Raw genomic sequence first — 25,515 nt, 5'->3', positions numbered from 1 at the left:
AAACTTATTTCAGAAGCGCAATCCAATTTCCTGTATGTTGAATCGGATCATCAAAATCAAAAACACATAACCAGTGACCCAATGCTGTAGTTTTCCTGCCTCTGTCTCTCTCTGTCAAATCTAATTATATGTCCAGTACTGGCTGTATTAAAACAAAAAAAAAGAAAAAAAAAACATATAAAGAGACTGAAAAGAGTTTATATATTGTCAACGAAATTTGCACATTTTCCTGAATACAACAAATGTGTTTTAATGATTGTAATCAATAATGTAGTCACAATACTTGAATGCGTCTTCATTAGACATATTTTGTATTGCTTGAAGTTCTCTTTTTTTCCGAATCTATTTCTGTTTTGATCGTATTCTTAGCGCAGTGTGAAAGCAATTAAACAAAGTTAGACTTTCATTTCATGACCATTGTGATTTTACCTTGAAAATCCCAGTGAACCTCTTGATTCTAAACAATCGCTTTAGTGGCTGATATCTGTTTTAGTCAGCCCAGTCCTGGTTAGATGACTTTTTCTTGAATAGAAATTTGTTTGACTTATGCACGATACCATCTACATATCAATTTCCACATTCAGGTTGTTTTTAGTCCTCTGTTTGTCATGAGGAGCCACTTGCCAGACCCAGTAATCATCCACATCGAGAAGCGAAGCCTTGGACTGAGAGAGAGCCAGCTGGTTCTCGGACAAGGCCACCAGGAGCCTCTGTTCAACACTGAAGCAGACCTCACGCATCATCTCACTTTTCAGGCCAGGTAAATAGTAATTCATCAAAATAATAATCAATACAGCATCAACATTTTGGTTGTAAAGATTTATGCAGTAGTAAAATATGAGACAGAGAAAATGACTCATTTGTCTTGTTCCTTCTCGTTGTGGCAGATTATTAATGTTTTCGGCTTGTTTTAACTGTTGTTGCAAAGGACAGTCTGACTCTTTTTCTGGCTTGTTATGCTTCCATCTCGTGTAGTGGGAGAGACACTTGAGATTTTGTTCCACCACATTTTCACTTTCTGTTAGCCAACATTAGCTCACAATCCAGGGAGATCCAAACACCATTTCAGGGGAGCAGGAAGTCAGCTTGGCAGTAGAAACCCAACCTCAATTCCAACATGTCAGGTCTCACCATAATTACCCCTAATTTACATCGAGGCTCTAACAGAGAGCAGGTTTTCGGTCACACCTTGGCTCTGGGTGATATTTCGTGAAAGATGGTGTGGGCAGTACCACTCGTCTTCATGTGGGCATCCAGTATCTCTGTGTGGCATAGATCAGCTCGTTATGTGTAAATTTGTGTCAGATTAGGTGTGACAGTCATCACTATAGACGGTCACCATTGTCTGCCACACCCACTCAGTCTCTTTATGAGTGGGAATGCGTGTGCGTATCTTTGTGTGTGTTTGTTCACTTGCTGAATACATCCTGTAAGACACGGTTTACAGTTGACCATTGAAGGGTCTTCTTCGATGAAACGTCATTTGCATCAACATTTCTGCTCAAATAATTGGCCATGCATCTGTAAGTCATCTGAAGGAAACAAAGTGCAATAACATCACTGGATAACATCATCATCATCATACCTCATGTGTCATGTCACGCATGTATGAATGTCAGTTGCTTTGACTTTCAGTAACATTGGTGTTTATGCGTCAGTGTGGGTGGCCCCTTGGGAAATTACTACCAGATGTATACAGTGTATGGTAGCTACTCCTACCGTATTTGTCATCTGTGCATGAATAAACTGTCGTGTTTTGAGATTGAACTGAGGGAAGTTCATTCTTTTGGTAGCAACTACTGATTGAATGTAATTGACTCGCCTGAGAAAGTTTTTTGGGGGGTTGGGGAGTTGATATCTGGTCACAAGATTGTTTTGATTAGTGCTGCCTTAAAAGAACCGCAGTAATATTGAGTGGAATATACGAGGTGTATTTAGCTCCTGTTGTTTCAGATAAGTCTCAAAAAGATTCAACAAAAAACATTTTAGTGTCTTGTCCTTTTGGTTTGCAACCACAATGATCCCTGTATTTTCCGTGTCCCCTGAATAAACCATGTCTCACCACAGACTTCCATTCTCCTTTCCCTAGTTCCTAATTCAGTGCGTCCCTTTCCAAACTCGCAAATGCACTCAACAGAATCCGCAAGTGGGAATGTACCTTTACCCGTACGCATGCACACACGCATGCACGCACGCACGCAAACCTCAAGGATGGATTCAATTTTCAATGTTCAATGGTCAACGGTTCAGCTTTCCTTCCTGTAATTACACATAGTTGCGGCTTATAATGGACAGCGCTGCGGGTGCAACACAAGAGAGACAGACAGGTCTTAAATATAACCACCATGTCCTGATCAGGTCATCTAGGCAACCACAATAGAAAACCGAGGCTTACAGTCAGAAGCCTCTTCAAGTTTAACCCCCAGGAAGTGTTTTGAATGAAAAGCTTCCTGTCAACACCTTACCCCTCTCATCTTTCTTGTCCCAGATCCATAAAACACTAACCCCTCAGTTCTTTTTTTTTTAAAGCAGAATGGATGCCATTCATTGACCGCCATTAATCTGTACTTTGTAGGCATTTATACGCACTATAAGATTATTGTAACTACTTGTCATTATTATGCTTTTTTTTTTTTTCAAAAAAAAGACAAATTTAATATGATCCTCCCGTATGGTAGAAGTCGATAAAAATACATTACAATTTTTCAGACATTTACCCGTACCAAGAGATTGATTTTTATTTTTTTTTGTTGTTTTTTTTAATAGGCATACTTAACATCATATTTTATTTCTAACATTACAAATTTATGTAATAAAAAAAATTATATAATGAGTTTTCTGGCATTATGGGCACTGAATTTCTTGTTTTCTGTGTCGTCCCATCAGTACTGCTAAATAAGAGCTTAGTTTCCTTTTAAGTCCTTATTACTTACCTCATTAATATTCTTCTCAGCACTGTTTTCATGACAAAAGGCAAGTACCTGTTCTGTGCTCGTATCCTGCACTTAGTCTGTATGGTCGTGCGGCAGTGGGCCACTGTAGCCTGCTGGCATTAGCCATACATTGTAAATTGACTTGCAAATTAAATAGTCATCCCACTCACTTTCCCTATATTCCTGAGAATTGGGTTGACGTGTGCAGCAGCAGCTCGTCAGCAGAAAAAAAATGTTTTGCTGTAAAGTTATTTTGGGGCAAAATGCTGCAGAGTGCGAATTTATAAGTATGGGAAAATTGTTGTATTGATGTGTTAGGAATCTTTTTGCATTCACATTCTTCACTGTGATGATAAAAAATACCAACAAATCGGAGGACCGTATTATACACCAGTACAGAGGGAAAAAAACAGCTGTTTAAGGGTGATTTTGGCGGGGGGCATATTCAAATTACAGTATGCATTACGTTCTGATTGTTATTTATTGAACCATCTCTTTTTTAATTTAGTCTACACTAACTAGTCACTTTATCGAAACATTCTTGTGTATCTTTATTTGAAGCAGTCATATAAGCTTACTTTGAGTGCAAGCTTCCTAGAAAATCATGTTCACCCAATTGCATGTTTTTGCTTTCTTTTTCAGCGAAGATAAGGATGCTTCCCACTGTGCTGTGCCCATCTCCACAAGCCTCATCAAACAGATCCTGGACAAGAATGGAGATGAGAACAAACTGGAACACATCCTGAGTGAGTTCTATGGTCAAAAAGCGCCCGCTGAGCCTCCATGGCCCTACATCGCCAAAGACACTGACAGGTATGCTCCCTCCTCAGTGCCCTCAAGTTAAACTACCACTGTTTGTACAGTGTATAGCAGCAGTTACAGCTTTGAATAATTCCAATGGTACCTTGCCTGTTGTCTCTATTATGACTCCAGAGCTCATACGCATATCATGGTGGACCCGACACCTTATGTGGAGTGCAGTGTTTGTACAAATGACTAGAAAATGTTTATCATAAGCTCTTTTTCCCCAAAAAAGACTCATTTTTTCTTTCCGCTCATTTTGGGTCAATCGTTAACCTCATTTACGCAACAGCTCTCCATGCGTATGAGGTCGAGTCACCATTCTATTCCATCCCTCAGAAATGTGCGGAAGTCTCATTCTTTTTCTACCCCTTGTCCTATTCTGAATGAACTGAAACCTTGTTAAAACTGACTTTGGTCAATAGGTGGGGTAAACCCTTACAATTTACGCTTGTAAATGTAATATAATACACTAACTTACACTATATATAACGATTGTTAAGATGTTAGAGAAGAGGGCAAATACGTATCCATGACATTGTAATAGTTTGACTGTTTTCTCTTTCTTCATGGGGCCCTGCAATCTACCCATGAGCCAAACATTTGGCTGACCTCCAATGCAAGGCCAATGTATCAATTAAACTTGCGGTTAAAAAAAAAAAAAAGAATAAGAAAGCTGTACTGTATGTAATAAAGGTTAACCACAATGGAAGTAGGTAGCTCGAGCGGAGTACTGGCGGTTCGAGAGCGGAGTCGAGACCAGGTCACATTTAATGGGTTTGAGCTTGAGCTCAGAGGGCGTTGTGCTCGTCTCAAGGCTCTTTACAATTCACAAGACTGTGAAATGGTTGTGCAAATATGTGTTTGACAATGTGCGTTCCCATGTTTGTCATCTATATTTGTTAGCTTCTCAAAACTTGTTTGGAAACTGTGCGCTTGTTTAGCACTTGTGTGAATTGCATCACTGTGTTCGTCATGTCTCACTCTCTCTCTCTCTCAATACATAGATAGATGGATAGATAGAGTGATAGATTGATTGATAGTGGCATCATTTTACATCCAACTCACTTGAATGACTGCTTGAGGCAGTCTACTGCTTTACTGAAGGAGTGTAAAGCATAGCAAGTGGACAGGAGAGACTGTCCCCTTCAGTTGGGGTAATTATGTTAAATTGTTTAGTTAAACTAAACTGACAGTGACATTTGTTTATCGGTGCTGCATTACAGGTAGCTGTGTGTTTGTCTATATGTATGTCCTTATTGTTTATGTCTGAGGGGAGATTTTTTACAGTCACAGAGTCATGATGCTGTGGCTTACATTTGTACCAAGTTCAACACTGTATTGGTATGCCTGTGTCATCTGGCTAAGATCGCTGCAGAGAACAAGTCATTAACAATGTCAGTATTACAGGTTCCATTAAATCCACTCATGCACTAACCATGCATAGCCATTTATTACGATGTATAACAATATTAATGCAGATTTGTTCCTTTGTTCCCGGATCACTGTCTGCTTCTATTTATTGAATCATTAGCTGCAGTAGTAAAATGAAATTGATGTGGCTGGAGTGACTTCAAATGCGGTACTTGCACTACTGCCTCTAATAGGTCAGTGCCGGAGCCCCTTGCCCAGTGGGACAGTCCCATGCAGGTAAAGTTATCGTGCTGGAAATTGGGCCTGAGTACCCTGCTGGTGGAGTTGCTGCCCTGGGCCCTCTTAGCTAATCACTCCCAGTGGGATCTGTGGCTTTTTGAGGGAGAGACCATTGTGCTTCAGATACCAGCTGGCAAGGTCATAGTACCGCCTAACTTCAAGGTACAGAGGCATCCACGGCATGCACTTTTAAGTTGAAATGGCTTTACCCGCTCTCTTCATTACGCACTGTCCATTCTGCATGATATAGGAAGCTTTCCAAATCGGCGTCTACTGGGCTCAAACAAACACTGTTCACAAGTCTACAGCCATGAAACTCGTCCATGATCTAACCTCACCTCGATGGAAGGAGGGTACTGATTCAGAAGTGGTAACCTTGGATGAGGAAGGATATGTAGAGGCAAACATCACTCTGGGAGCCGTCCCTGGCAGACAGAAGGTGAGGGACACGTTGAATTGAAAAACTCAACATGTTTTCATGACTGTTCGTTTGTAATGGTGGCGACGAATAACATGCATTAGTAAACCTAAAAAGATAAATGGAAAATACATTTACCAGGTACACCCATGTACAATTTATTGAGAAATTCTACTGCTTATAGGACTGGAGTGTTATGGGATAAATCATTAGTTTTCAGTCAAATAAATTAGACATTTTAAGGAGACTTCAGCCTTGGTGGACCAGTTATCATTTGATTATGCGGGTGGATTTAATATCAAAGCTGCTAAGTGCTATCTGAATATAAAACATGTGCTTTTAATGCAATAGTAACTCATGCAAACAGGTAAATGTTTGGCTGTATGAAGAATTTCATAGCTAATATTTCTGTATGTGCCTGTCATTTCACTCACAGCTGTGTCAGTTCTGTGTGTCATCTACGGTCAAACATGGCATCCAGATTCTCCAGATAGAGGACAGAACAATCCTGGTCAACAGCACTCCTTACACAATACACTACAGGCCTCTGCTGACTGACCACCGGCTGGGAAGTGATAACCAGGTAAAAAGCTTGAACGTTGAGTCTAAGTGTTTTTCTGTACCTCAATATAGTAAATTGCATTGTGTAAGTAAAAGGACCACACACGGAGAACAGCATCATAGAAACATGTTTTTGGCAAGTCAATCTGCATAACAATGCTTTAACGTAAGAGCAACGTTCCCACAAGGCCAAAATGTGTTTGCTTGCTTGTATGGCGCTGCTTTAGGGCTGTCCTGTCCTCCTCCAGCTTCACACGTACAGTAAATACACTTTGCTCATGACTCAAACAAAGCCAGTCACGACCACACAAAGGGATTAGAAGGACACGGCAAGCCATTTTCCATCAGATCATTTTGCTCCGCCTCTCTCCTTCCACTGTTCTCACCATGAGTCAATGGCACTTTGTAAGGAAGGGTATTAGACGAACATCCAGAATTGGATGCAGGTTTGCCGTCTCGCTTTCATCTGCTGCTTGTCCCCAAAGCGAGCAACAATGTAATGATGTCATTTTTACAAGCGTTCAGATCTGCCTAAAGAAAAATGCCAAAGTGTGCCAGTTGCCACTAAAGAACATACTGAAATCCTAAAAACAAATGCCTTGAATAACTACCAAAGTGAGTGCAAATGTTGAAAGTGTTACAGAACAGTATTGTCTGTTCCTCATCTCTTCAGATCCTATCTCTGTGGCTTTCATACGAGCTCAACACTTTTCAGCTACCAAAGTAACACAAAGCACAGTTGGAAAAAGTCAATAAAATTAATAATAACAATGAGGTTTGAGCATGGACAGTGATTTGTTTTTTCTTTTCATCCAGTCCTCAGTTCTCTTTCCGTGTTTCTCAACTTTTCTATGTAACTGCTGCTGCATTGATTTTGATTGTAAAGACAAACATAGATCAAGTTTTTGTTACGAGATGTACTTTGCACAGGCCTGTGACATACCAGAGACTACGGCATTCAGCCTGGCTCCATGCGAAGCGTCTTCTCTGACCAAACCCTGCTCTCTGCCATGCTGGGATCATCTTCAAGCCAGCAATCAGGGAAAAGTGGAGTTCCCCTTGCCAGTGAAATGCATGCTCTTCAGCTCATTATCAAGGCTCGATGCCAGACATGGATCAATAGCATGGAGCCTCCCCGCACTCATCCGACCCGACTTCCTTCGGCAGAGTGTGTCGGTTCCCGGTGAAGCAAGCTGTGAGGGTGGCCCGATCAGCAGGTGGGTTCGCTTTATCGCAGACTCTGTGGCAGCAGCGGTCAATTTAGAGCAAGGGTACTGGACCGAGCTGGCGGAGGAGCTGAAAAGTTGTTAGCTTGCTAAGCAACAGTCATGAAACAAAGGAGGAAAGTCCCTCTGCATTCCCACTTTCAGTTCCTGAACTTATCTTGCTTCAGCTCAGTTCATGCAATGTTTTCTAATGAATTTGACCATTTTTAAGACTTGTTAGTCTTCCATCTGTCGGGGCGCTGGCAATGAATGCCACTCATATCAGTTTTTTTGTGGCTATAAAAGACCATCAAAATATTTATCCTCGATTTGTTTCTTTAAACTTGCCTTTCCAGGGCCATAGTCTTGACGTACCAGGAGCACCTTGGAGTGACATACATTACTCTAAATGAGGATCCTTGCCCTCCCATGCTGGTTCAAAATAAATGTCCTATCCAACTTTTGCTTAAAGAGAACATCAAAGGTGAGAAGGAAAGACGATGAAGATGCATGACCTTCCTCCTCCCCACGTCCTCTTTGTATTACAAAATATTTGAACTTGATCTTTTACAGAAACCCCAAGGACCGGGGTGTACTGTTGTCTTCTTCCTGCAAATAGCTGCGTGCACCATGAGCTCTACCATCACTTTTCGAGTTTCCCCGACTGCAGGCAGAGAGAAGCCCTGCCCACACTGCTGTTGAAAACCACCGCAGATGTTGGCAGCACAGACTGGACCGACCCTATTGACATCAACTGTCCTGGTACTCAGGTAAAAATGTTTATTTGGTCATCACTCACGCAAAACAACCAAATTGGTTTTCTTTTCTAATAGATTTATGAAGTTGTGTCGCTCTAAGTCAAGTGTGAGCAAACTACGGCCCGGGGGCCACATGAGGCCAGTTAAATGTTTTAATCCGGCCCGCCAAACTTAAAATAAATTAAATTAATAAACCTTGTTAATGTTTTATTTTCTAAATACTCTGGTGTGACAAAGACAGATATTTTGTTGGAATGCTTTTGTTCATTTTAATTTAAAATTAAATGTTGTGTTTGTTTTTTACCAAAACACTCCATCCATCTGCTCCTGGAACCCATTGTGGCTCACCAATCAAAAAGTTTGCCCACCCCTGCTCTAAGTCTTCGTTCCTTTTTTTTTTTTTTTAATTTTTTTATTTTGACAAACAACGACTGCTACAAGGTACTGACTTAATAACGATGATTTACTATGAGTGCATGATCGTGATGCTTCTGATTACACTAATTCAATTCTGATTGATACCGTTTGAGAGATATTAGTTAAACAATTAGTTTTTGGTTTTTTTTCATTTCTAGTTTGCAGAAGTGTAGAAAAACACAGCATCGAATTGAGATCCTAATAATTTACTCTTGATCATCTAATCCAAAATATAAGACACGAGAGACTCTGTATGATACAGTACAATTCCACACCGCTGGAAATTACGTGTGTCGAGCCAAAACTGAGTATTATTATCTTCATCATCATCTGTGCAACACAATTCAGTTCAATTCAGTTAAAGTAAGTCTGAGCAATGTGATCAGCTGGTCGGGGATTAGCGTAACCAGCAAAGTGCGTAATGTTTAGTGTTGTGTCTAGCCAGCCATAGGATGGGGTTGAGGCTGAGGCCGCGCATCTCTGGTTACTGCGAGGTCCTCATCTGACCGCTGTGGTACGAGTGAGAGGTCAAAGTTCAGGCTTGTTATGACTGCTGGGTGAAGTGTTCAGTGGGCTCTTCGTTTTGTCACATGAGGAGTTGATCATGTTGATCTGGGAGTGATGGAGGTTAAAATGTGACGCATGCATGTTCGAGCACACATCTGCGAAAAGAATGTTGGGGCGAGACGATCAATTGGATCGCTCTTTACATAGGTGGAAATGTGTTTATTTTCGTAGTTGTTATGCTGAACATGAATGGTTTTGCTATTAACTATTTGTTGTCTTTTGTAATTGTTGCCCAGGTGGTGTTCCTGCCTGGTTTCGGTTGTCTCTACATTGATGTGGGATATGAGAGAGGAACCTTGGTTGTTTCTCTGTCACCAGAGGGTGGTGTAGATTCTGTAATCACCCGACAAAACAGGTATGTGTGCAGAGACACTTCCTTGGTTCAACTGGTGTATTTATATGAGCCAAAAAGCCCCAGATGACCTCGATTTGCTGAAATCATTAATAGACGCAACATGCAAAGTGCCATCTTTTCCACCACGGGAGCGGAATAAAAGCCTGCTGTGTTACAATGACGAAGTGTTTCAGGACATGGCTCTAACAGCTTTATTCCATTACATCAACACTAAACATCATTAAAGTTGTAATAGCTGGAGATCTATGTGATTAAGTATCAGGTTAATGTAAGCAAATGACCTCAGACGGTGTTTGTTATTATGCTCTCTTGGTAGGAATGTCACTTGTATTGTGCTCTATAAACATGTGAAATGCTCTAATTAATCTGTGTTTGAGAGGGAGAATGTGAAATCATTTTCACACTTGTTTTTTTTTTTCAGGTCAACCAAATTGTCCTTAACTGTCCTTCTGAGTGAGGCCAGCGTCGTGTTGAGTGATGACATCACCAATCCCACAGTTTCTGTGGAGCTGCTAAGACTCACAGTGACCAACCTCTTCCTCAGACTGGCCCCAACATCCACCTCCCTGCCCCCCGAGGTGACCCTCGAGCCTGGAGCAGCTACGGAATCCATTGTTACTCTGATGCCCGATGCCTCACTGATTGAGGTTTACTGCTTGTGCCTACAAGTGGACAACCAGCTGTACAACCGTGCAAGCTTCCACTTCCCCGTGCTGCTGTGCCAGGAGCAGAGAGTAGTGACTGAGTCCGGGAATCAGTGGAGTCATCATGATATTCCCACTGAGACTCCTCAACTCCTGGAGGAGTTTAAACGTTCTTGTTTCCTCCAGCTGAAGCTGATCCTGGCTGCCGACAGATGCACTCTGGACGAGGTTGGATTCAATTCTCAAAGAAATCATGTGCTAATGTAGGGTCCAGTGAATCCCTGAATAATCACAGCTCAGCATTTGCAAATTCACCCATTCTGACATTTTTATGGTGGGGGCACAAGCGCAAACCTTTGTTTGCTGGGGAAAAAAATTGCTATTCATTGTTTATGTCCTACGGCGGAAGCCATGTTGAATATAAAACGTTTGCTTTGATTCCATCTGGTGGCATCTTCGTGCCAATCAACTGTGTTGAACTGAAGAGAGGAGCTTTATTTAGTCAGATCGCAGCCTTGTCTACTAGAAAAAAAGTGCTTTGCCGCCATCTTGTGGCATCTATACAAGTATTACTAACCATTTTGGGTCGGCGTCAGTGAGTGGCAGATTTTTGCAATATAGTTCTTCAAGATCGAGTTTAGTGTACATACATACCAACAATCGGCCCAAATCTGAGCATTTTTCCACCCTTGCGATCAGAGTAATCAAAGACGCGATCGTCATATGTCTCGATTTGTTTTATCTTTGTGTGGGGTTTTAAAAATCAGTGTGAGTATCTTGCTTTATTCACTCTGAATTCTGCAATTTACATTCTCAAGACTAATTTACTTGTTGTGTCCTGCGCAGGTCAACTTCCAAGTGCAGCCGGCTAGAGTGTACCTTGAAGATACATTTGTTTACTATGTTAAAACGCTGTTCCACACCTTCATCCCTGACTCCGCGATTGCCTCAGTGAAGCTTCAGAAGAATAAAGTAGAGTCTGCATCGGCTCCCACCCTCCCTGAGCAGGTGCATACATCAGAACAGAAGAGTTGGAATGAGCTGAGACAATCCGGGCCAATATACAATACTGTTGTTCTGTTTAAATGTCTGCTAGGTACTTCAGTCAACACAGGCGCTGGTCCAGCCTGTGCGTCTGCAGAAGCTGACCATTCAGCCAATCAACCTGCTGGTCAGCATCCACGCATCCCTCAAGCTCTACATTGCTTCCGACCACACTCCTCTAGCCTTCTCCCTGTTTGAGCGAGGGCCGCTCTGCACTACAGCCAGACAGCTGGTCCACGCTCTGGCTATGCATTATGCTGCTGGGACCCTCTTCAGAGCCGGTACGTAGTTCTAAAACTGTTGCGTTTACAGCTGCCAAGACAAAGGCGCTCCCGTGATATAAGCCTGCTGTGTTTGGCTCTTTTCATTATTGCTACTTACAGGTACATGTACATTATTTGCAGCGCTAAAAAGTTAGTTTGTCTCAAATTTATTATTATTATTATTATTAATTATGTTTTAATGTGCCTTTAGTAGATAATGTACTAAATACATTTTGCAGAGCAAGTGGCACAGAAAGTGCAGCGGACATGTTGCTCCTTTGTGAGCTCCGCACACATGGACGGTGCTGGAATGAATATGTCCTCCTACTTTGCACCCATGATGAACAGAGTGCTGCTTTGGTCCATTGTGTCAGAGGTTTCATTCCTGAGCACAAAGTCCGCTCGCGTTATTGGCGTAACGACCAAGAAGCCGCCACCTGCGCTGGCCACGGTATAAAGGAGTTCTTATCACCTTTAGTAACCTGCGTCTCCAATATTAATGTCCCCTCTCAAACTGTAAATGACTCCTCTTTGCTGAAATGTTCACTGCACACGCGCGTATTCCTGCCTCTCCTTGTTCACACCGGGGACTTGCATGGGTAGAGTTTTTGCAAAAATTGTGGAATAATAATATGCTAGGCATTATGGCACTGTTTTTCTGTGTGACCTTAATGAAGCCTTCCTTTAAAATGTGTTTGGCTTCGACGGAGGTCTGTGGCATGTTGTCAAACTTCTGTCTGGTTTAGTCTAGTTAGTGCAGAGGTGTCAAACTCAATCTAATCCCATGCCTCGTGGGAGTCCTGTTTGCCGTCAGAAGGCCAATTATCTTTGAAGCCAAATAAAAGTAGCATGCTCATTGTGCAACATAATAGAGAAAACCGCCGTTGAAAAGCAAGATCAATGTCCATGTATCAGTGAACACAACAACAACGTCCAAAATGTTATTGATTAAATAAAATTAGATTAGCGAAATCTAAAATTGAGATTTGTTGAAACTTAATTTGTTTATAATCATTATTTCAAATTACATGCATTAGCTTTGAATTCCTCCATATTTGTGCTTCTTCCTTCACAAATTCACCTTTTGGGAAATGTATTTTGTAGGCGAACTATGGCAATTTATCCTGTTATTCTCTGAAAAACACACCTTTTGACTGTTTTTGCCCTTGGGTCAGAGCAATTATTACTTTGTCGCCATCTTGTGGCATCTTGCTGCCGAGGAACTATGGTGAAGTGAGTTGAGCAGTTTAATTGTGACATAATGAGTGCTTTGCTGCTATCTTGTCACATTTCTAGGACATTCTAAAACTGTTGGGTGGGTGTCAGGTACTCAAAGGTTACCTTGTATTACCAAAGGTTGAGGGATTTTCTTACCTGTGGTGTTCCTTTGTGGAGTTTGCGTTGGAGTCTCTCCAGATACTCCATTTTCCTGCCACATTTCAAGATCTTAGATTTTGGTTTAGTCTAAAACTAAATTGTATAAATGTGTGTGTGTGAAGGTTTTTTTGTCCATAATGTGCCCTGCGACTGACTGCTGACCAGTCCTGGGTCTACGCTACATTTGGCCCTGAGTCAGATGCTTGATATTAGGCTCCATATTACCCGTCACCCTAATGAGAACAATCAGTGTAAAAAAAAATGGCTGGATAGAATTGCATTACAAGCTCAGTTCTGATAATAAACACCTCAAATGATCTTTCAGGCTTACGTCGAGACGAATGTGGCGTGCAGGCCTTGAGTTTACCTTGTCTTCTCTAGAGGATAAGAAAGGAAGCAAAATCTGAATCCCCTTATGCCTGGCAAAGGCCTCCTAATGTTTGACAGATTACTTGTGATAGATTATGGTTAATCTGAGCAGTCACCATGGAGAAGTCTGGCTATCAGGCCTCACCGTATAAAGCCTCTGGCCCGTGCTCTTGTCCTGTCTAGTCAAAGCCTCCACATGTGGTCTGATTTAACCCATCATTTCCACATCAGAAATTATTGTTCTGGCTGGGTTCTTCCTTTTCCGCTGTGTTTCATCACAGCCCTCATTTCTGCTTGTATTTCAACACCTCGCCATGTTCTCTACTTCCTGAGTCATCATTAGGTTGGGCAACCGTTGCATTCTGGGACTGATTAGCTTCAGGATGTACAATACTACATTTAAACACACGCGCAGTGGAGGCATATGGATATCATGCACATGTTTATCCATCTGTCCAGTCTGTCTGTGTGTGTGTGTGCGTGCGTGACTGTGTTATGTATTGCAAGTATTGTCTACATGTTGCTGTTGTTTTCCACCTTTGTTTCGACTTATAGCCTCTACAATTCATGCAAAAAATATGGAAGCTTTTTTCGTGGGGAATTAAAAAATGAAGAACTGAAATGATCGTGTTGCACAAGTGTACACACCCTCTTATGAGTGTGTTAGCGTGGATGTGTCCGTCTTCAGAATAATCAAATTCATGTTAAATGGGAGTCAGCACACACCTGCCAGCATATAAAGTGCCACTTATTAACCCTAAATAAATTTTAGATGTTCTCAAAGCCTTTTCCTGATATTATTGTAGTCAAAAGCCGATGTCGCGATTCTCTGCCGAGAGCTTCCACAACATTAGAGTACACAGCGAAGACAGCCATCATCAAGTAGAGAGGCTATGGATAAAGTGGCATTATCGAGAACTGGAAGTGCTTCCAAAATGGCCGAAAGTTTATTTTCCTCATAAAACTGATCAGGAGGCAGACGGCAGCTCATCCACACCAGACGATGTCATCCATATCGCTATGAACCTTGTTGGAGGAGGAAGGAGCCAACTCCAAATTCTTCCCATCGTAGAATTGTTCAAAACGGTTCCGCATATCAAGAGACGGCAAAGCAACGTCTGGTGTGGATGAACTTGACTGACCTGCACAGAGTCCTGACCTCAACCTGATAGAACACCTTTGCGATGACTTAGAGCCAGGCCTTTGCATCCAACATCTGTGTGTGACCTCACCAATATACTTTTGGGAGATGGTCAAAAATTCCCTTGAACACTCTCCTAAACCTTGTGGACAGCCTTCTCAGAAGAGTTGAAGCTGTCATCGCTGCGAAGGGCGGACAAATGTTATATTCAACCTTCTAGATTAGGAATGGGATTTCTGTTCAAATCAGATGTGAGGCATTTTGTTTTTTTATTGAGTTGCACAGAGAACATATTTGAAAGGATTTATCTTTGTCTCTTTAGTTCCATAAAAAGCTGTTGTTTGAAGAGGGGCGTACAGGCCATTTACATACTTTTCTGTGTAAATTGTAGCTGTTGTCGGGGATTCGTGCTTCTCTAAAAACACTGTGCGAGACAATCTGCCATCTGTGTGCGTGATATCAATCAAATACACCAATTGAAGACAAATACACACCAGCGTCAGAACAAACGCCACGTACCGTAAATGCGGGACCCCCCCCCCTTTCTCCCGTAAATAGAAACTACATCAAAAGCTTTAACTAAATAACATGTACAAGACAGTAACATTTATTTCTTTTTTTTGGTCATCTTTCCCCCTTTTTCTGGAATGTAGAGAGCCTTATACACACTAAATAAGCAAGAAAAGTATCTGAACATTTTAATGAAGTATATATTAAAGTATTACATTGTAAGACTGTTGAAAGTGTCATTGTGAATATGAAAATCCATGGCTCATGAAATTAAAACTGAGCAACTTGGGAACTGCAGTGCAAATCCAGCCTAGGGGTTATAGACCGACTGATTAATTAATTCATTGATTGAGACTAATTTCTCACTCCATCTACAGACGTCTTTTCCAAGATATAATATACAAGTATAAAAGTGGTCTTGAGAGTGTTTAATCCGTCCATCTTGGATCAACGTAACAAAATTTGAATCCATTTCCCAGCATAGATTTGGCTTCACAATACGCCCATGTGTGTGTTTGTTGCTGTGTGTTAGGCTGGGTTGTGGGGTCGTTGGAGATCCTTGGCAGTCCCGCCAGCCTGGTGCGCAGCATCGGGAATGGCGTGTCTGATTTCTTCCGCTTGCCGTACGAGGGTCTGACTCGCGGACCTGGTGCTTTCGTCAGCGGCGTCTCCAGAGGAACCACTTCATTCGTCAAGCACATCTCGAAAGGTAACACAAATGTTCAGGAAGGTTTGAATTTCATTGAAAATGTTCTCCTCATTAAAATGCGATCATCTGTGCCCATGCAGGCACTCTGACATCCATCACCAACTTGGCAACGAGCCTGGCCAGAAACATGGACCGTCTGTCTCTGGATGAGGAGCACTACACCAGGCAGGAGGAGTGGAGACGGCAGCTACCCGAGAGTTTGGGGGACGGACTCAGGCAGGGGCTGTCACGACTTGGCATTAGCTTGCTAGGTATGCGAGGATCTGACACAGTAAATCCCCACATAGACATGGCTCTGCATTTGTGAATGGGTCTATATGTAGATTTTTTTTTTTCACCGATCCTTCATCCGGAAAGTTTGTATTTTTAAATTTTGTGGCAAAAATACTGTCTACAGTCCACTGTTTGTGCTGTACGTACCGTACTTCTGGGGAACAATTGAGGTTGTAGTGGTTCAGATCTCCTTAACGCAACAATAGCCTTAACTTGTGACTTTAAACTTGCATTTGCCATCTGCATCAGAAAGCTTGCTAAACACAAAAACAATAATAATTTGAATAATCGTGATTTCAATTATTACTAAAACAATCAGGATTATATTTTTTTTAATAATCGAGCAGCCCGAGTGTAATGTTTTGAGATGTTTGAACGGTTCAATTCTTTGGAATCATAGTTTTGTCGTTTATTTATATGTATGTTTTTAATGCCGCAATATTTAACAAAGCACATGACATGTATTAAAGACAGTGGCTTGTCATTTGTCCAAAGTCATCTTGATGCACTTTAAAACAAAATCCTGTTTGTTTTGTTCCAGGAGCAATAGCGGGCATCGTGGACCAGCCCATGCAGAATATCCAAAGGAACTGGGAGCTGCAGAGCACGGCTGGTAGCAAAGCCAAAGGCGTCATCTCTGGCATGGGGAAGGGAATTGTGGGGGTTTTCACCAAGCCCATTGGAGGAGCAGCTGAACTGGTGTCCCAGACTGGATATGGTGCGTTCAAAAGTTGATCATGCCCAAATGAGGCTATTTTTTTTTCATGTGTTTCATTGTCATAAAAAAACTTACATTGTCATGGATGGTCTCACTTTAGAGCAAAGTGTGCCAGAATGCTCTTCAAGATACATAAAAGGATTACCTGTAATGCCAACATTTTGTTTTAAAATAAATGATAGTGACTAGACTCAACAAAGTTATGTGAAGTAAGGAGACAAATTCAAGACGAGGCTGATTTACTTATTTTTTGTAATTGGGTAAAACTCAACACTTTTTAACACCTTTCACACTTGAGTTGCACTTAACGTTCCTTCATACTTCATTATTGAGACTTTTTGTTGTTTGTCCGCTTGCTTTCACGGTGTTTAATATTTGTAAACATTAATAATCTAAGTTAAAAATTGGATGTGGTTTAACAATTTTTTAGGATGTTGACAGTTTGAACCCATTACTTCCTGGGAGAAAAAAATTGTTCCAAATCCCCCCCCCAAGAAATTATGACTACCAGCATCTGAGAATAGATTATGCAATAGTTTGCCATGGTTGGGACCCAAATGCAAGGAAGCAGTAGAGTCAAGGCAGGAGTGCTCTCAAAAAAAATAAAATTCCAAAGGCAAACAAGGCACATGGAGGAATCAAAAGAACAAATGAACAGTCCCAAAAATCAAGGTTCCAAGTGACAAACAAACACTAGCATAAGACTCCACTCGACGTGACGTGACAACTGACATGGATGACAGCGAACAAAATGGACAAAACAGGGACAGAGCCACAGGATGGCCAGGGATGGCCAAGACCACCCCGTGTCACTCTGTGACCACGCCCATTGCGAGAGGAACATTTTGAGATGGGATTTTTCTGCCATTTTAACATGGCTGCAGTATTCTTAGACCCATTGATACTCTGCCTCATGTTTTTGTTATTAATATATTATTAATAATATTATTATTATTATATTATTATTATTAACTGTATATTTAGAGAATACATGTTCAATTGATCTAGATGTAAACTCTAAAACAATCTGTTTTAAGTCAAGAACATTCAATTTTTATAGTGCACATCAATCAAAATCATTGCTTTTGCTCCATAGGAAGCACACATTAATTATACTATACACAGTCGTGGTTTCATGAAATAAAATGTACATTATGAACCAGGCATCACCAAATGGCGGACCGCGGTCCGGATCCGGACCGCGCGATGGTTCGGACCGGACCCATGTCCAATCTATGATGATTTTTTTTCAGGGCGCATTCGCAAACGTTGGCGCTGCAATTCTAGTTAATACGGAAAAGGCGTCACTGATTTGAGCCAATCAAATCTTTTGTTTACGATCCACTGCCAATTGCGCAGCAGACTGGAAGAGAGTGCTGCTGACAGTATGCCTTGCTAAAAAGTTAGCGAGGTCGATGCGTCTTGTTTTAAATGAATGGACGGAGAAATTTAGTTTCATTCTGGCTGCAGCCGATTCAAAACCAGTGTGCATCATATGCTCCGAAACCGCCGCAACATTGCGAAGCGCCACAACGAAACAAAGCACCGCCCTTTTTTGCGAAGTTATCCGCAGAAGTTTGAGGTGAGCGCACGCAAAAACATCGAACTTCGAGTGCAGTATAACAGATTTTTACATTTTCGTTGACAGCCCAGCGGCATGCCAACGAATGTTCACTAAAAGTATCATGGATTTTGGGGAAACATAAAAAAACATTCAGTGATGGGGAAGTTGTGAAGGAGTGCTTAAATGTGGTTGCACAAACATTATTTAAAGGAAAACACAAAGCCCAGATGTGTGAAATAATCTACCAAATCCCAATGGCCCTGACTTCGTTCCAACGCAGATTGAAGTCACTGGCAGGGCAGTCACAAACTAATTTTTCTCATTAAGAGAAGTTAAAAAAAATATTCAAGAGAAAAGTTGGTGTCAAAGCTCATTTTGAATTAGTTTTTCATGAGGACAGCCATTTTTATTGATTGTGTACTGAACATGTTGATCTGGTTTACTTGAATAATTAGGCTGATAACTCTTTGATTTAAGAAAAAAAAAGGTAAAAGATGTTAACTCAATGCTTAGCACTTGATATAGTTCTGCAGGAGATATTTTACAGTTTTTTTTTCTGGAAGTGGCAAACTTAAGTTCCTGGAGCCACATTTTCTTGAATGTGAAATAAACGCCTTATATTTGTTTGAGTGGCAAAGGTGTTTAATGGGAACATTGCTAAATATTTAGTATATAAGTGTGCTCTGTTGAAAATGACTAAATATTGAAACTATATAAAAACGTGAACGTAGGCTAGACATTAAGGGAAGTTGGACTTTGGTTCGGACCTTTTAATTGGAAGAAATTTTAGTCGTGGACCTGTGTGACTTTTAATTGAATACCTCTGTTATAAACCAATCTTGCACACACAAGGAGGAACAAACATGAGTAAAAAGCAGCATTAACAGTTGTGAAGACTTAAGAGACTTGTGTCATTGTGCTTTTTAGATATGATTTGAAGGAATGAGTTAGTAGTATGCAAAATGTTGTTGGTCGTCTGTGACAATTGATCTCTCTGATTGGCTGTTAGCTAGCGAATCAGTGCATGAGATTGAAGTTGACTAGGCGACACAAAAGCAAAGCCACTCCAAAGAAAATGGCATCGTCTGGTAAATTTAGTTCAGCAAAATGTTACTTTTTACATCAGATTTGTTTCGGCTTAATTCTGAATGTGATAGGCGTAGCTCTGTCTAAGTGTGATTTTTTTTTTTTTTTCATGAAACCCTGACTGTGAATGGTATGATAAAGAATGTCTAGGCACGCACGGCCATCATCGTGGTCACCCCACTGAAACATTTCCGCCTACACCCCTGGTACAAAACACAAATAAACAGACGAAACGACGTGAAACATCTGAACCATAAGAAAACAATGCACATCAGACATACCCATATTCAATCAAAGCAAAAAAAAATGCAGCAATGCAGAGATTCTCACATGGCTGAAAAACTCAAATATTTTAGCACAACAGAGAATGACTAAACTATTTCAATTTAGCATATTGAGTCACTTGATGTTTTTTAAATCATCTTATATAGACTCAATATTGTTGTATTCTGTCAAGAGCTCAATATGAAAATACAAGTGTAATAGTAGCATTAAATTTAAATTGTGTTGAATTACATTTTGCGAAAAAAAGTCTTCAATTTGCAAATGCCAACTTGCTTAATAATGATGGCATATGTATGCTGAATGTGTAACAAGTGTATTCATGCAGCTTTTTCGGACAACGAACGTGACCATTTTGTCGGTTTGAGCCGATGGAGTTAACCTACTGAAGGACAGAGTTGACTAAAGTCAGCAGGTGGCGTGTTCTGTCAAATAACAGGTTATTGCCTCTGCACACTTATGTGGTGAAGCGTTCCTAATTGAAGCGAGAACCCCCTGAGTCAGCCTGGCACTCTTTCGCTGAACCCTCGTAGCTCAACACAAACATTATTATATCGTGTTGGCATTAGCTGGACATCATCCACATTGATTTGTGTCATCATTCTGCCGCTTTGTTGTGTTCTATAAAAGTGCTTTGTATAAACACCCACTCAGCTCGGCAGAGTACCACTGGAGTGACATCATTAATGGCTCGCTCTGTGTTCTTTATGGCTCCATTTCACTTGATGACTTCACAGGCTCTCTGCTGCCACTCTGCTGACAGCGAGAGCGGGATGAAGGGAAACCGACCACACGCACATGAACTCATTGGGACATGCACATGCCAAACATGTCTTGTTTCCGAGCCCACGTATTGACCAGACTGTGACAGAGGATGTAATATTGCCCTGGAAACAAAGGAAACCTCAACCTTTCTCCGATAGAAAATAATGGAAAGAGAAGTAATCCGTTCCAGAGTCAAAGTGTCGGCGTCATAAAATCTTTATTAACTGTACAGGCAGGTTTTAATAACATCTCAACATCCTAAACTGTCAAACAAATGTAAAATAAAGCAGCCGGTGGCAATAACAAAAATATACATACGTTTCATACTCTTAAGAGTGATGACCATGCTGCTTTTGATTTGGGGATTTACATTACATTTGCATTTACATTTTTGGTCGGCCGTATTGTAATGGGCATTCGGGAGCGAGACGTGTACGGTGTCCTTACGTTGTAGTTTCTATTTGGTAGCCTTCTCTTGGTGCAGCAAGGGAAAAAAGATCAGTGTCTTCAAAAAGATGAGACTAAATATATTTGGGCGGTACGGTGGACGACTGATTAGCACGATGACCTCACAGTATGGAGGTTGTGGGTTTGATTCCGGGTCCGGCCTTCCTGTGTGGAGCTTGCATGTTCTCCCCGTGTCTGAGTGGGTTTCCTCCAGGTACTCCGGTTTCCTCCCACATTCCAAAAACATGCATGGCAGGTCGATTGGACACTCTAAATTGTCCCTAGGTGTGAATGTGAGCGCGGATGGTTGTTCGTCTTTGTGTGCCCTGCGATTGGCAAGCAACCAGTTTAGGGTGTCCCCCGCCTACTGCCCGAAGACCGCTTGGATTTGCAGCAGCCCCGCAACCCTTGTGAGGAGAAGTGGCTTTGAGAAATGGATGGATGGATTGATCATACTTGTTACTTTGGGGTGTATCAAACCTTTAGACTTGATCAGTACCCAAGAAGTAACTTTAAAAGAATGTTGGTGTCTCCTTGCTTTGTTGCTCACTTACCTGTTATGCAGAATTTTCTGCGGCTTGGTGTGTCATGCATGGCAGCAGTTCCAGCTCTCAAATGTGGCTTTACCTCCATGGCATCTGTTCTTTTCCGTGTCTCATTGATCTCAACGATATGTGACATGCTTTGTTTGCATCTCCTAACAGGGATCCTCCACGGAGCAGGACTGTGGCAGCTTCCTAAACAACTTTACCTGCCAGCAGAGGAGAAATCCGCTGAAGCCCCCAACAGCCACCTTAAATATGTTTGGTATGAATCCCCCAAAATAAAAAAAAAAAAGCTTCCCTTGTTCCTGCAAACAACCTCCTTTACTGTCTTGAAGCTGTGCGTTTAAAGTGGGACATGTGGGCCTTTGCTTTTGTTGGCTCCTTTCCAGAATCTAGCGTTCCTTTTCTCCCACTTACCTCTCATCATTTTCGCTGTCTTGAAGGGTTCATTAACACCACCCCACTCCCCGAAAAGTCTGTTTGACCTTGATTCCACACATGGTAGCCAGCCTGCCCTCCCTTGTTCTCATCAAGCCATGTTAAAAGGTTTTTGTAAGCACTCTGCCAAAGCCTCCAGCTCAAAGTTGTGAGCTGTGAGTGGATCCAGAGAGATGCCTTCACGTGGAGGAGGGACTCGTTCCTCTTTGCGCCAGATGCTTTGGCGCTTGATCAGTGAGGTTGCATGTTGTACCGAGCAGGCGCGGTTACCTTCAGCTTCTGCATTATTGAAATCCGATCAGAGATGCAGCGCTGCATCACATTTTGGCCTTCATTGCAGAATTTCCTCTCAGTGGAATGCTTATAATATTAACGTTTATTAGAGGCCCACGTCTCCAGAGGGGAAGAGTGGATTGCATTTTATAATGAGCTTTCCCCCATGTCGTTTGGTTTCCATAGTTATGAAACACGTATTTTTAATAGCAGCCAGTCATGGAAAACGGCAAATCTTAAATTCAATATTCCTTCGGAACATTCCACCTTAGATGTCGACACTAGAGGGGTTAGCGCTATGTAACGTTAGTCGAGGCGGATGGGAAGGATAAAAATACATGAATGCTGAGAGAATTCTCCCTCATGGCGTTATTGTTTTTACATTTACTCCGAAACTGGTTTCCATCAGGTGTCCATCAATTATTTTTACTACTGCAGGTAGCCCAGACACTTGAAGGGTCAGATGATTTGAGCCCAGTTACACTGAACAGAAACAAACCGTCCTTCTGCTGCTTCTCACATCTGCTGCGCAATTGGAGCACCTGCCTTCCAAAGTAAACAGCAGGTCCGAGAAACACCGCTGAACACTCGCCTTCCTTCACACGTACTTTCCGGCTGCGCACGTGTGAAATAGGAGCCACACGTTCTGTAGACATGTAAATTGCAGGATGTATCCAGACACGTTGTCACTTGTTTGGGTATGTTCAGTGTATCGGGGCACTTTGTGTGGTCTGTTGTTTATGTAATTCTATCATTGGAAACATGTTTTCAACTGGCTTTGTTATAGCTTGATCAAGTGTTAAATGGCAGCGACTCTAACTAGCTTTTTCTCCTCTTTGGCCGCAGGAAAATGCTCCAGTCTTTAGGTCGCCCAGAACTGCACATGGCCTTAGAGGTGACGATCGTGAGCGGCTCTGGCCAGGAGTATGCTGGCTGTCTGCTGCTTACCTCGGAGGTCCTCTTTGTGGTCAGCCTCAGTGAGGACACGCAGCAGCAGGCCTTCCCCATCACGGAGGTGAAGGATTGCATGACTGAAGGAAGAGATTCAGTGTGTGACGCTGCGCGCACTAACTGTGTCCTCCGCAGGTCGAGTGTCAGCAGGAGGCGGGACAGCAGGGGCAGCTCACGCTCACATTGCAGCAGCAGACAGTAGTCAGTGACACAGAGGTGAGACCACAGAAGCATCTTTGAAGAAATTAACTTCCAATGATGGGAGCGGATTGGGAGGCGGAATTGTTGCAGCTGCTGCAGTAATGTGGACTCTGCATCCGTCAGTTGTGGTAAAGAAGGATAGGTGTACCCGTCGGGTCAACATTCCCAGAAAGATGAACACTAGCAGCCCAAATTGGTTTGCTCTGCAGGGTGTGTCATCTCTCAGTTCAGTGTATCAAGACGATATGGGTGAGGTGGCTCAAGCATCTGGTTAGGATGCCGCCTCTTTAGAGAGGTGTTGTGGGCACCGCACAGGGGGAGACGAGCATTGGAGTGACTAGCTGTGTTTGAAATCATGAACTTATTTCCTACTTCTAGGAAAGGTTAGAAATCGAGGTTTTCTCCCTTAATGATTAAAAAAAAAAACTTCATTTAAAAACTGCATTTTGTGTTTGTGTAGTGTGCTTAACTAATATTTAAATTTGTTTGATGATTGGATACATTTAAGTTTGAAAAAGCAAAAAAAAAAAGAAAGCAGACAAACACTGTTTTTCACTACAATATTTTTACACTTTTTGATCAGCGCTTCTGGGGGGCAACTTCCTTACTTTAAGTATGACAAAAATGTCATTTTCAATATGGACAAAATATGCGGATGTCTGTTTTTTTTTTTTAATTTAATCAATGTGCTCAGTACATCTATAATAGTTCCAGTTCCAGCCTTCAACAACAAAGGGTTTGAGCAGTAAAATAACTAAATACAGAGATATATTTTTTAATCATGACGATTATCGTCTCAGTGCAAAGGATTCATGCATAAAAATTCTAATTCAAGGATGACACAAAACTGCTAGCAAACCAACATTAAGCGCAAGAACTCATTTTGTAGGTTCTCACAAAAATCAACTTGGGTACTCAAATTGTTATATTATTCGGGTACTGTTTTTCCTGCACGTCATTGCAAATTGCCAAAATTAGGCCTTCTCACCTTGTCGTTTAAGGCAGTATAAGATGCAGTGCAGCAAACTAAGATATGCCTACCATCTAGTGGTGAATGGTGGTTTTACAATTAGAAACAAAGCTATTCACAGGCACACAGATCGATCTCGTGATTGGTATTCGTTGGTCCAAGATGGACCTGGAGGACCTGCTTTTGAAACACCAAATAGCCACAAAAATTAAACAACCTTCCAATTTGGCGCTGTGTCTATATTGGTCACTCTAAAGTGAATAGGGAGTGATTCCAAACTCATCCAATGTCTTTTGACTGCCCTGTGCTTCAATTGAAGACTTTAGTTTAATTTTGCTCTTCAGTAGTGGAAGCACCATTCAATTATATTCTTTTGGAGTATGTTGAGGTGCTAGAAGTCCGAAGTTCAGGATTGCAGTCATGATGTCATGTGTTGTCCTCCCTCAGAGTGAAGGTGTGCGAGAGCGTCTGTCAGAACAGCAGTATCAGCGCCTGGTGGAGTACGTGAAGCGAACCTCCCACTATTTCCCCCCCTCTGCTTCATCACTGCAACTGCAGCCTTCAGTGATCCTCGCTGAGCCACCGCTCTCTGTCACCAAGTCATACCGCTACCTGGTTGATCCCGCTTTCGCCAAGGTATTTGTTAGCAAGTTCATCATGGTCAAGGACAAAGCCTTACGAATCGGTTTCCACTAATAACTGTCTTGCTGCACTTTTTTACCTCCCCATTAACGCTGGATATACCCGAAAGGAACTTTATATAAAAGAGTACCACCCAAGTGGGAAATTAGAGAGAGAAATAATTGCCTTCATGAATAATGATTTTCTGCTAATATAAACTGAAACCCATAAAGCAGATACAAGAATTTAGATTTTTTTATTCATGTGTGCAAAAAAAAGTTGAACTTGATGTAAAGTACATGATACACATACGGTATAGTCCATAAAAGAGAAAAAGTAATTCTTGTCAGCTATAATGTTGAATGAAGCCACAAACACCAGCTGCCAACCAAATGATGTTATATTATGACGTAACATGTTTCATTGTAACACTGTACATTGATGCCAAACAATTGTGTTTTTGCCTTTTATAGTATTGTACTTCTAGGCTCTGTGTAAGGTTTAAGTACTGTCTTTCAAATTATATTTAGAGAATTTTTATAATAAAAAAATAAATACTGAAGTTGTGTGTATGTAAGTCTTCATAAGAATAATTGTATATATAAGGACTTTTAGGTGCCACTTGTGGTGGTGAAAATACGGTAATTTTTAAGGTG

The 25,515-nt window shown here is 41.6% G+C and overlaps 1 protein-coding gene across 2 annotated transcripts in view; it reads left to right on the top strand.

The window, feature by feature from the left end:
- Positions 1-25,421, top strand: part of vps13b (vacuolar protein sorting 13 homolog B) — a 303,806-nt gene extending 278,385 nt beyond the window's left edge. For both annotated transcript variants that reach the window (XM_088306201.1, XM_088306202.1), the window contains exons 50-68: positions 585-760; positions 3,576-3,746; positions 5,342-5,549; positions 5,638-5,826; positions 6,242-6,388; positions 7,297-7,583; positions 7,928-8,055; positions 8,145-8,341; positions 9,550-9,668; positions 10,090-10,540; positions 11,159-11,320; positions 11,409-11,637; positions 15,549-15,725; positions 15,806-15,976; positions 16,540-16,716; positions 21,565-21,667; positions 22,963-23,131; positions 23,203-23,283; positions 24,686-25,421. In XM_088306201.1, the coding sequence (XP_088162327.1) occupies positions 585-760; positions 3,576-3,746; positions 5,342-5,549; positions 5,638-5,826; positions 6,242-6,388; positions 7,297-7,583; positions 7,928-8,055; positions 8,145-8,341; positions 9,550-9,668; positions 10,090-10,540; positions 11,159-11,320; positions 11,409-11,637; positions 15,549-15,725; positions 15,806-15,976; positions 16,540-16,716; positions 21,565-21,667; positions 22,963-23,131; positions 23,203-23,283; positions 24,686-24,934 (3,591 nt within the window). In that variant the 3' untranslated portion in view covers positions 24,935-25,421. The remainder of the gene's footprint in view (positions 1-584; positions 761-3,575; positions 3,747-5,341; positions 5,550-5,637; positions 5,827-6,241; positions 6,389-7,296; positions 7,584-7,927; positions 8,056-8,144; positions 8,342-9,549; positions 9,669-10,089; positions 10,541-11,158; positions 11,321-11,408; positions 11,638-15,548; positions 15,726-15,805; positions 15,977-16,539; positions 16,717-21,564; positions 21,668-22,962; positions 23,132-23,202; positions 23,284-24,685) is intronic.
- The last annotated feature ends 94 nt before the right edge of the window (positions 25,422-25,515 follow it).

Source organism: Idiotropiscis lumnitzeri, chromosome 10 (genome assembly GCF_059441095.1).
Source record: "Idiotropiscis lumnitzeri isolate Australia: NSW breed Sydney's pygmy pipehorse chromosome 10, RoL_Ilum_1.0, whole genome shotgun sequence".
NCBI classification, from domain to species: Eukaryota; Metazoa; Chordata; class Actinopteri; order Syngnathiformes; family Syngnathidae; genus Idiotropiscis; species Idiotropiscis lumnitzeri.
Note: the sequence above shows the minus strand (reverse complement) of the source record. Positions and strands in the feature narration are given on the sequence as shown.